Below are 12,589 nucleotides of genomic sequence, written 5' to 3'. Positions count from 1 at the left end.
GATAAAGTCATTAGAAAAACCTGTCATGTCGTTGCCTACTTCCACTACTTCACTTGAGGGTAAGAGAATTTAATCTACGGAATCAAATAGCATTTCTTTCCACGGTTTCTGTTTGACCCCTACTCAATTCCATGAACGCTATCCTTCCAAAATCAAATGCATTGTATTACCTTGACAAGTGCCTGATTCCTGCGCCTTCAACTTGAATTTCACACAACTACCTATTCATGCACGTTTCGGACACCCTCAGAACAGTTTACACCGCAAAAAGGGGTTTGTTTACTCCAAGCAATTACGCGAAGTACTTTCGGGGAAATCTAAGCAGGGATATGCGCTTTGCTCGATGTAAGATGAACCCTTTGGCACTGAAAAAGCTTCGCTGCTTCTGAAGGTGAAGTACTTAGTGATTTTCGAAATATGTTTTCTTGGTAAATTTTGTTTACTTCACTTGTCCAGACCACGGAATGGGTGCGGTGTTGGAGGTCGTACAGTCTCGCACTTGACTATGCTCCTGTATATTCCATTTTGCTCACTGTTTTAAAAGGCTGACATGTACAAAGAGCCCTTCAATACCATCAGTTCAAGTTCATTCTATGAGCGCTTACAAGCCACATTTAACTAACACTTTTTCCTTGATAACGTAAATGAAATGATTGGACAAAATACTGTTGACCAAGGACAGAATTTGTAGATGAAGATGAGCTGACATCGACACTTGTCTATTCAAGAGGTTTTGTAGGAAATTCTACTCCTCCAAGTTTCTCTTGTTAAGTTCTTTTTTTAAACTATTAATTATTGCAAAATGAGTCCGTGAAAAGAGGTGACTTTGCAGGAATAGCGGGCAGGTGTAATAATGAGTGACGCCACACACCATTGAATCACCAAATTACGTGTTCTTTCATGGGAAATAATTCTCTTGTTCTTTAAAAATCAATTTCACAAAAGTCAATATAAATCAAAGGACCAATAGTATACTTGAAAGAGTTACGCGCATCTGATTAGCTAAAAATGAGTGCATTTTTCATGTAACATGAATGCGAAGTTGTAACACGAGTGGAACTCATAAATAGCGGTCAAAATTCCTTTTTTCTTTACTTTCTGTGATGCTTTTTTCATGTAAATTATTACAAATCGCACTCGCCCAATTTTATTTACTCGCGCTTAGTAATACCAAATTGCACGCAAAAAAAAAAAAAAATCATGTTATTACCTATACTAAAAAGATCCGTATACTTTACTATACTTAAAAATATAAAATCCAGCCCTATTATATGTAATTTTCATCGAGGAACACTGAGATTTAAAAGCTAAAAGAACCAAAATATTTCTTAAGTGTTACCACAGAAGCTGCAAAAGGTGTTCAAAGTGTGTTACAAAGTCTCTGTATAGATTGATAATAACAGACGTAACTACAAAACCAAGTAGACCATCTTTTTGTTATCGCTTTTTGTACCGACAAATTGTGAAGTCTTTCCTTCAATAACTTCATGCATTCCACTAATTATTCCTAAAATTGTTAATGACTTATCATAAGACAATTCTTTTAAAGAGAGAAAACGTTTTTAGATGTGTGTTATTTAAACTATCTACATGTATTCCTATGATAAATATCTCTTTGTCTATGTACTGCGTTTGGATTATGCAACCAAAATGGCCATGTTCTTCACTTATCATATCAAAGATGGCAATCATCTATTCTTAATCCCTTGAAAAATGTTACTTGCGAATCTGCTATAACACGCAAAACAATTTTGAAGGAAATTCATTATAAAACGATTGTAATAGAATCGGTTTAAAAAAGGTTCACTGCGGAATTAAAAAAAAAGTTACTCCCTGAATGGTACAGAAATGATTAGATTTCGATAAGTTCAAGCCTCTCTTATGACCCAACTAGCATCTACGCGTTAAAAAAATTCATATTAGTTCAAAATTTAAGCACCTAATCATACTAAGTAATTACACCCACACATTTGCTGGCGTTTTATCGTTAGACAACGAGCAGATTCAAACATTAACTTCTGTTTCATTGTCACTGTCACCATCATCATCCTCATCATTCCATTTGAGCTCGTCACTCATATCAAACACGGCTCCATGCAGGGTGGGGTGGCTGAAGTAAGGATTTGAAACATCAACAGACAGCTCACGTGACCCAACCTCGTGCGACAAGGCCAGTGATACGATTGGACGGGATTTGTTAATTACCATGGCAACCTGATCTCCATCATCCGTCAGGATGCAGCTGGAAACGGGAAGGTCTGGAGTGAAGCAGGCAAGAAGAGTGCCGGATATAAGGTCCCATATGCGAACAGTGCGATCACGAACGCCAAGAGGAACGTAAGCCAAGGCTCGTTTCCCATCTTTAGACAAGCAAACACCTTTGACAGGTTCCGTGTGGCCGTTCAGTTGGTGGTAAAATTTACCGGTTACCAAGTCGTACACCCGCAAGGTCTCGTTGGTGCCAAGTCTTCCAGCCACTAGCATACGCATGCTCAGGGAGGACACTGCCACATTCCAGACATTCATCCCCTGACCAATGACGTGTTTGACCTTTCCCGTCTCCAGGTCCCACGTAACCACAGATTTTCGTGTCTTGTCTAACTTGCTAACGTCAACTAAGTAATGGCCATTGTAGCTTATGTCAGCAGTTGTCAAACTTGGGTAGTGACCACTGATTTGTAACGTGTACCGCTTGGCTTTGTCTCTCAGGTCCCAGACTATAAGTGGAGCATTCTCACATGAGCACACTGCAACCAAGCCGTTGCCGCTGACCATCACTGTTTCGATGATAGTGTTTAGACCACTTTTAAGCTTCGCTACAAGTTCTCCAGTTTCAAGGGAAGCCAACTTGAGATACAAGCGATCTTTGGACAGGATAAGTACGTGTGTTGTGCCAACCAAAGCACAATCGCTGAATTTCAAACTCGTAGACACAGCAGGCACTCTTGGACTCTCGGCCAACCGCAGAGCTAAATCTCGGCGCTTGTACAAGGAACTTGCGTGTCGGTGGACTTTATCCGTTTTGGGGGCAAAGTCAGATCGCATGTGTTTGATCAGTTTTCCTTCTTGAAGGTCGATTATTGCAAGTTTAGTTCCACAACGTATGACAGCGCGAGTGTCGTCGACAACTAGAATTTCATCTGCATTAGTGTTATTCAAGGTTCGAATTATCTGACATGAACTCAAATTCCACACACAGATGGGACCGGTAGTCTTTGACTTGGTGATTACTTGCTTTTGAACACTGCTTTTAATCGGTATTAACTGCTGGATGCTGTTCGTCTCTTTGTTGTCCTCAAAGCAGGCTTCAGAACCTTCCTGGGTTTCCAAATCCCATACACGTGCCATTAGGTCATCGGACACTGTCAAGACTGTCCTCAAATCAACACAGGAAACTCTCACAATGGCAGTCATTGGGGGATGCTTCAGCACCTGCTTCTCCTTGATACCTGTTTCCAAGTTCCAGATTGCAATGTCATTGAAATTGTTGGTGCACAACATATAGCACCCATTCTTAGTTACAGTAGGGTAAAGAATATCTGGTCCTAGAACGTGAAGACACTTTCCAGTGTTCAACTCAAACACTCGCACACTACTAGACTTCTCGAAAGACACAATGAGTTGACCCCCGTAGAATGAAGTAAGAATCAGGTTGTTCACAACATCCGCCGAGTCTTCCCCAGACACCTTGATAGACAGACGAATTTCCTTCGTATTGAGATCATAGACTCTGGTGTAGGCCGCCGTGGAGCTTGCGAAGGCAACGCTATTTCCAAGGCCAGCAATTCTGTCATGAAGGAACTTCTTATCCACAAAATCCCTCGTGAGTGTTCCATCGCTCAGGTTTACAAACTTGATGACCCTATCTAGAATCGCCACCAAAGTGTCACGGATTCCAGCAACTGTAATTGGAGCAGGTGTTTCCGTGCTAGGGATTTCCCAAACCATATGTGCTTTGTTAAGATTCCAAAATTGCAGTGATCCTTGACAAGATGCAATTGCAAACTGTTCATCAAGGCAGAAGTCCACATAGCCAATAGGTCTGGATGTATCCAAAGTTTTTTCTACCTCACCACTCTTCACGTTCCACAGGGTGATAAGCTGGTCATGAGATCCATTCATGGCTTTGTCGCCATTCTGGCTGAGGACGAGAGATCCGTGAAGACCTGGCAATGAGTGTACCAGTTTTCCACCTGGTCGTGCAAGACAACGGATGTTGGGAATTAGGGCCGGATTGGAAGGGTGATGAGCTTGACGTAGAAGTCGAGCAATGAACGGAGATGGGGAACGAGAAGAGGATAAACGTCCAATGAGCTGTGACGACAACTGGTCTGCAGACACGTTCAAGGCTTCCATGGAAAGTTGCAATGTCTCAAAAACAAGCTTTAAATCTGGGTCGTCTGGTCTGACAGCCAGAGCCTCAATAAAGTCGTCAATAACGTCATGAACCGAGGTAGCTTTCAGTTTAACTGACAGAAATTCAAAGTTACAGAGGGCGCTTTGTTTGAGCCTCTCAAAATCGTCAGATTTCAACAAGTGAAAAGGGAGTTCCTTCAACTTTCTGTAGTTGAACACATCATTGGCAAACTGAAGTGGCTGACAAGGAAGATAGCGTTCTTTCACGTTTCCCTTCCCGTCTCCTTTCTTCGCACCTTGAGTCCATCGACCGATAAAGTAATCTGCTAGCTCTGAATGAAAGCGGTGAAGGTCCTTATCATCGGAGAACAAGAATTTCTCCATGGAAATATCATGAAACTCCTGATGGGCCCAAGTGATCAAACGGACTCCATTTTCAACGTGAGCAACAAGGAAGCGGCCTATATCAGCTTTGATGAGTAGCCAAAGTGACAAAGGAAGACGTCGAATTGGTGGAGCCCAGCTTGAAAATAGTTTATCCAACACGACCTCATCACAAGACAAGATATCTTCCAATTCCGCTTCACTTATTCCTCTCCTAGAAGCGGTTATGTACGCAGCAGTGTGTTGGAATATCTCCTTTCCGTGTTTAACCTCCAGATATTCGAACAAGGAGATGATCATCTCCCTCACTGAAGCACTGAGACTTACTTCTGCCAAAGTAGTATATGATTTCCACGTGAGAGCCTGTTCCAGGGCGAGCTTTAGGTAAAGCTGAGATCGACAGTTAGAGACTTGCTTTAGCACGAAGCTTTCTTGTGATTCAGTCAGCTTCCTGTTGTTGCTTTGTAAACAAAATTTCATGATGTCCACCATTTCGCTATCAGTCATCTCTTGGATCTCAACGAAATGGCTGTCATCAACGACAATGCCCTAAAAAGATAATCAAGGAGATAAGACCAAGAAATAGTTTCTGTCAGTCAAGTTATTCACGTGATTTTCAGTATCCAACTCGAAAAGAAAGAGACAGCTATCAAAAACCTGATACCTACACAAGACAGGAAAAAAGGAATGCAAATAAATACAGCTAATGTGGATACTTACCATTGCCAGAATAATGGTGTACATATCACCAATTTGAAAGGCGAGTTAAAATCTCGTGAGAAACTCAAGGACTCCAATTCAATGTGCAATATAGGCTAAACTACCCACCTTAAGGCAGGCAAAGGCCTGGTCTCCCGTCAAACACGTGAGGACAATCTTTACGTGAGGAGGCAGCTTATTTGGCAGCCATGACAACTCTCGCTTGATACTGTAACTCCGAAGTTGATCCAGTGAATCCAACAACAACACCAATGGTTTAGATTGGGAGGCTCTTTGAAGCAGGACATGGAATTCTTTCACTAAATTTTGATAGTCCTGTAAAGGATTGAAACCATGACTGTAAGACTAAGAAAACCGAAGACATTTTAATTTGATTTTGAATAGCTAGTTATGTACTGACCAATCACAAAATAGTTTAGGACATACAAAAAAAACTTATAAACACAAACTGGCCACTCTTTTTGTTTACAGTTTAGTTTTCATAAGGTTTTGGTCATAAAAGAGCGAAATTTGCCATAGTCCGATTTTATGAAAACGAACTATACAGAAAATTATACAAACAAACCTGTGGAACGTTCTTGGAATCAGCTTTGTAAACAAAACAAAGTTGATGGCAAATGCTTCGTAAAAGTGAGTGCACTTTACAGGACTGATGAGTAGTGCCAAGGAAACGCACCACAGTTGCCACTTCACCTCCATTCCACGTCTGACACGAATTAGCCGCCATTGCAATCAAAGATGTCTTACCAGAACCTTGCTTCCCATGAATAACTAAGGGAGAATTGATTTGTCCTGTAATGTAGTCCTTGATACCATCAAGCACTTTACTAGGAATACAAGAGGAGGAGGAGGAAAGCTTTTTACAGTTTATTTGATGCTGTGCAACTTCTTCAAGCACCCCATCGTCCCATTTAGTATTTCTCTTCTTTTTGACAGCTTCTTCAATGCTTTTCTTCATCTTTTCATGGTAGTCTTGACACAGTTTTTTAATGTATTGAGCGTGTTCCTCATTCGAGTGAGGATCAACACCTTTTTCTCCCCACTTAATGTTATACGAAGCTATATTGTTATCATCAATTGCTTTGGGGATTTGATTTTCTTTCAGTAATTTTAGAATAGCCTTTGTGGACTTGTCCAACCCTTTCACTTCTCCTCTACCACGCAGTTTCGGTGGAAGTTCTTCGACGTCGATATACTTCGCTGCGCGAGGATTGTTGAGGTTCTCTTTCATATCTGTGATGTTGCGTTTGAACCAAAATGCCTGTAAGCTTGAAGAATTCCTTTCTATAATGCCCTGCTTTATCTCCTCTTCTGAGTCTGTAAACAGAGATAAAGTCACAAATCATTATACCTCTTAAAACGTTCGGTTTATTTACATTTGCTCATCAAAATGAATGCTATACACTCTGTAATTGGTAGTTACCTATGGTCTGTCAGAGTATGGACATATGGACGACCTCAAAAAAGAAAAAAATGGTCTCTCCGTTTTCTTCACGATGACACAAAATTTAGGACTTATTAGCAATCTTTTTCTTTATTTTTTGAAAGAGGAAAGAAATTGAGACAAAAATTGTTCTGGGCGACTTGAAAATTAGGGGTGACAACTAATCAAAATAAATCCTCATATCTTTAAACGTTTATAACGAGGAAATGTTAAAAGTAAAATAGAAACGTGTAAAAAATCATTCATTTTCTTGTACTAGCAAGGAAGTGAGCTTTCCCCTTGTACAGGTTTGTTCCATGTTTGCAGAAATTCCTTTACTCTCTTCGTGAGTCCAAAAGTTAAATGGATAAAAAGGAAATGCAGCAAAGTAAAAATGAAAATTAGTGATTTGCAAGTAGATTAGGTTCCTGTGTTGCCTCAGACAAAGTAAAAGAAACGTCAACTTAGTTCCTCTCTAGAACATAACAGTTACCTGACTGTAAGTACTTATGTGCTGCATCTTCAGGCAGCGTCTTTGTAGCTGCCTTCCGCAGGGCATTCTGCAGGCTGAGGAATACATCCCCCCATTCCTTAAGAGCGTGTTGCCTGGCTTCAATGGTGGGAGGATCGAGGAAGTCTGGAAACTGGCTGCTGATTGGTTGAAGGACATACTCCGGTGGAATGGCGTTGTCATCAAGCTTGAACCAAACTTGTAACAGTTGCTTGTCGTCTTCATCTTCAATTGCAGCAAACAAGGAGTCAAACTCAGAGGCAGAAATGGTACGAGGAAAAGGACGATAACCGTACTTATGACTCAAAAATGTCTGTAAAAGATGATCATAATCACGTTTAGGATGGTCTATACCTTCACAATTACTTATCGGGCGGAAAAAGTTCTATTCATATGTTTTTTCGCCCTTAACACTTCAGTCCTCCAAAGTAAATTTTAGTGTCATATTCGATCTAAGAGCGTGACTGCATGAAGCTGGTTAGTTGAATTTGTCTTTTGCGTCTATTTAGATGGCCACCTGCAACTTCTGTCATGGTAACTGACATTTGGAAATAAGCAAATTCTATTGCCAACATTGAACTTGGTTTTTCTTGGAAAAAAAATGCTTTGCAAAATACTCCAATGTGATGAAATAGGAAATAAAAGAGGAGGATATATCCATTTTGTCTCAGCTGAGGTTTTTATACATCCAAACTATTTGGAGAGCATTTAGAATGGGTGTCACAAAAACACCCCAAATAAATCAGAGCAACCAATCAGAAGAAAGGAAAATATTATAGGGCCCAATAAAATCTCAAGGTAATCACAAATAAACAACCCCTGCACCTCCCTTTAAAAAAACATAGTTTTCCTTAAAAAAATGAGATGAAAGGAGAGAAAAAAGCAACAAAAGAGTGGTATCTATTCAGGTTACTCACAACAAAGTTGGGACCAGTAGAAAGCTCCTGGCAAAGATTGAGCTCCTCTAACGAAACCTCACTGAACATGTGGTCATCAGTGCATGGATCATGAATACCCCAGCGCATGTCCACCACCTGAAACTCATAACCTTTCTCATGACAGAAGTCTCTCAGTTTTGGATAAACTTGGCTCATCAGTGCGTTGCGCTCAACTGTTGCATCTGTGTTGGGATAAAAACTTTCAACAATCAGGGAAAGACCAGAAGCATAAATCTACCCCTCAAATGTAAGTGTGCCTGAAAGGGAAGGGAAACTACCCCCGGAAACAACTAGCCAACAAAGAGTTTTATCACTAGAGCCTGGTGGGTCTTTGTTTTGGTGAAAGAAGAGGAGGTTGTTCCAGGTCATCCAGGCCCCCATCTCTTTAGTCAACTAGTTTTTGCTGTTTTTTACAATTTCCAATGAAGGAAGTCGTTAACTTAAAGAAATAACATAGGACACAGGGCTGATGATGACACATGGAAAGGAAAATCACATACTTTAGCCTAAAGTTCGGAAAGCTGAGGGGTACACCGCACATAGACCTCTTACAAAATTTTGGTGTGATTTTTACTCTTCTATTTACACTCATATTAGCCTTCTTTGCCTCATTTTGTAAAATGTAGTGAAAATTCTATTGTTTTTAAACACATTGTCAAGGCAAGAAAGGCTACTGGTAATTAAAATGGTGAAACAGAGAATTAACTCTGAAGTGTAAATTAAAGTGCTATTTAAACCCATGAATAACCCACCGGGCGTTAGCCCTAATAAAGGGAAACAGGGAACCACACGAGGCAAAGAAAAAATCTTTTGACCTCGGTGGGAATCGAACCCACGACCTCCGGATTTGATCTACCGTTACTCTGCCGACTGAGCTACGAGGTCACTTCAGAGTTAATTCTCTGTTTCACCATTTGTGTTCCCAGTGCTACGCGGCACAACATTCATATGTACCCCTACTGGTAATTAGCAATGAGGCCTTCCATTTATGAAGTTTTTGAGCAACCTAATTTCCACATTATTCAAGCACAGCTTATCTTAATTGTTCTTCTCTTTTAATGATGAATAATACTAACTTGTTTATTAGAACATTTAAAGAAAGGAAGTTTTTCAACAGTCTGAGTGAACAAAAGGTTCCTTTTAGGAGATAGGAGGAAACAAAATATATGTGATGTCGGTAGGACACAGGCTCCATAGTACTCACTTCTTTCAGGAGATTTCTGATATATCAACCCAGATATCCCCTTTCTGTGATTAAATGCTTTATGTATTCTGCTTACCTGTAAAAGTGGAACTGGTGAATATTCTCACTATCTTGGCTGAATTAGGAACTGTCACACTCATGTTTCCTGATAAAACCTGATGGTATACATCATCCAAGATGAGCTGTTTTCCTGCTGATTTTTCAACTTCAGCATCCTCATCATTAACTGTTCTTTGATTTGCTGCAGAATTCACAACTTTTTTTCCATCAACATCACTTTGAGTTTCCAGATCTGCAGAAGCATGTGGATCGATTAGACCATTAACGAAATGATTTTCAGCCCCATTGACTGTATCAGGTTTTCGATCATCATCAAGGGGATAAATATCGATATCTGGTTCTCCATTGTCTGGCATATGGTCGATTGGACAAATTTCAATATCAACATCTGTTTCTTCCACTGCATCCTTCTTCCCATTAAGCATATTTTCAGCTGATTTTGAAACTTGATCATCCTTTTTGGGTGCTTCTCTTTCTTTCTTACCAAATAATTTTTTACTAATCTTTGAGAACCGCTCCTCTTTGTCAGCTTTACTTTTTGTCCTCCCACATAACTCATCCAGGGAACTACTTGATCCAGGAACAGCTTTTTTATGCAGTTCATGTTCAGGTGTTTCATATTGAGGTAAAGAAAGATGAAACTCCTCACTAGATGCTTTTAGTTCCTGAGCTGCATGTGGCATATCAGCTGCTGGTTGCAGGGATGTCTGACTTGCTTCTTTATTACTGAGAAGGTTTAAAAGAGAAACAAGAACATAATTCAAGAGTTACTGCTTTCTGTTCAACTGTCTACTGATCACATGTCTGTGTAAATGTCAGCATACATTATATTAATAACAACAACAAAAAATAGCTTATTTCCAACGCCAAAGGTCAATTTAGGGTGACTAATGTGGCATCAACCCATTTCTCCCAAGAGGAAATAATAGACAATTTCTCCCTTCTGTGGCAACACTTTGTCAACCAGAAAGGTAATGAGAATGTAGAAAAATAACCAACTTGAAGACATTAACTGCTTTTACAGGAGTTCTCTGTATTTACATGAAATATATCAAATATATCACAGATAGTAAGGAGAATTGAAATCAAGATCTTGGATTGAAAGGTTTGAGGTTTTTCTTTATATCCAATTTTGCATCTTATCCTAACAAACAAAGAACATTTTCCTAGGCCATGCAGAAAACAGAATCATTGCTTTACTTCAAGCTGGCTCTGTGCTTGCACTCAAAGCCTGATCAGTGACCTAGGAGTCTGTCATTTAACTCAGAAATAAGTTGACAATTTCATTCTTGTTAAGTTGCAATCAGTGCATCAAGATTCTACAAAGTTGTCGTAAAGTCTTCATTGCAGGTTCAGAGCCATATTGACACCTTAATATATCTCACCTTGCTAAATGCGATCCAACAATGAAAAGGGGGGCTCACCAAAATTGTTTAGTTACAGGTATATATTATTAAAAGCTTCAATAAGGGTGTTTCTCAATAAGTGTAGTGTCTTCAAATTGAGAATCAATTGAGTATTTTTATGTTAATTAACCATAAAATAATTTTGTTCAAAAGTAAAAGCAAAACTTAAAAAAAAAATTAAAATAAATTCATGTCAAAGCACCTTGAAGCTGTGACTATGCCGCTGAAAGAGAAATCACAGAAATGTGTTTTTTTTAAAGAGGTGAGAGAAAATTTAATTTCACGATAAAAGATTTCCAAGGTGGTTTGATAATTATTATTAAGTTTTGGGTAAAGATGTAATCCAAAGTTTACGCGTAACTTCTGAAACACTGTACTTTTCGAAGAATGCAAATTTCTCACACTACATAAATATATGCAGGCTTAGCGTAATACTGGATCATATCTAGATTTAACCCATACTTGTGTATTTAGTCAACTATTAATATTTAATTCCTTTATCCCACTGTCTAAACAAGAAGATATACATACAAATCAGTAGATGAGAAACTTTGAACGGATTTCATCCTAAAATACAGGTAAAATCGTTCCATCATCGCTGAACAATTTGTTTCCGTTGCAAAATCGTTTAAAATGCAGCTAGTAGTCCAAGCAATTTGATTAATTTCACGCTGTTGAGCGCTGATAGATTTCGCAATGGTTACATCCTTTTATAATCGTTGGGTATTGACCCATTTACGGACATATCTTCTGACGAAAAAAAAATACACGGCACCCTGCCAATCTGCGGTTTATTTGGAATACCGCCAAATTCATGCGACCGAAATTCTTTTTTTTTTCGTGGGGTTGATCGAGAGAGAGAAAAAATAAATCAACAGTGTTCGTCGATATTCAAAGATAATGAGAATTGCCTATTGTGGCCCCAAGTACTTGCTTGAGAGACCAAACATTGACACTCGCAAAAATAGGTTTGCCCTTCTTTGTGGAAGAATCGTTCTTTACATACCTTAGAGTCAGATTTTGTTGTCCTGCTTCGAGATCGTCCTCTGAAGAACTTCGGACAGGCCTCCCTTTCGAGACACAGCATCCCATGTTCCCTTATTCAATAGATTTCAAATCAACACCTTCAGACGCACTTAGCCCTTCTCAGACCATCGTGTCACACAACGAGAAGCGTCGACTCAGCTGAGATAATTGTCATACAGAAGTTATTATGGTTCGTCACTGTGGACATAATGACAGCGAATACTGACAGATGAGGTTGATGTTATTTGTACGTTGGCGTTCACGGATCCCTCGGAATGTAACATAGCTAGCTTAAAATGTCAAATTAGCATAATTTCGACTGACTCGAAAGAAATTATTTTAATCTTACCTTCACCCACAAATAATTTTCCATATTTCGTACAATGCACTCTACGGAATTTCAAATAAACAAAAAAGTTTTCCCTTAGGCACGAATCCAAAACAAATTGCAAATTTCTGGTCAAGTCCTAATGACAGCAAGACAAACCTGTAATTTCTCTCCAATACTAACAAAACATCCTCAGCATTTCAGTAATAAGAATATCAAGACTGATCATATTT

General features: G+C 39.3%; 1 protein-coding gene across 2 annotated transcripts; it reads right to left on the bottom strand.

The window, feature by feature from the left end:
- Nucleotides 1–873: 873 nt before the first annotated feature.
- Nucleotides 874–12,501, bottom strand: LOC113667077 (uncharacterized). Of its 2 annotated transcripts, XM_089202228.1 has the most exons (8): nt 12,378–12,501; nt 12,009–12,226; nt 9,613–10,322; nt 8,312–8,514; nt 7,377–7,707; nt 6,026–6,777; nt 5,569–5,775; nt 874–5,289 (listed from the first exon to the last, which is right to left on the bottom strand). In XM_089202228.1, the coding sequence occupies exons 2-8, from the start codon at nt 12,092–12,094 to the stop codon at nt 2,005–2,007; spliced, it is 5,574 nt and encodes a 1,857-aa protein (XP_089058354.1). In that variant the 5' UTR covers nt 12,095–12,226; nt 12,378–12,501; the 3' UTR covers nt 874–2,004. The 2 variants fall into 2 exon arrangements, with proteins under 2 accessions (XP_089058354.1, XP_027038681.2); XM_027182880.2 differs by lacking the exon at nt 12,378–12,501 and having other exon boundaries at nt 12,009–12,354.
- Nucleotides 12,502–12,589: the final 88 nt, after the last annotated feature.

The sequence above is a fragment of the Pocillopora damicornis genome, chromosome 3 (assembly GCF_964200805.1).
Source record: "Pocillopora damicornis chromosome 3, jaPocDami1.2, whole genome shotgun sequence".
NCBI classification, from domain to species: Eukaryota; Metazoa; Cnidaria; class Anthozoa; order Scleractinia; family Pocilloporidae; genus Pocillopora; species Pocillopora damicornis.
The sequence above is the reverse complement of the archived record's forward strand: the minus strand, read 5'-3'. Positions and strand labels throughout refer to the sequence as shown.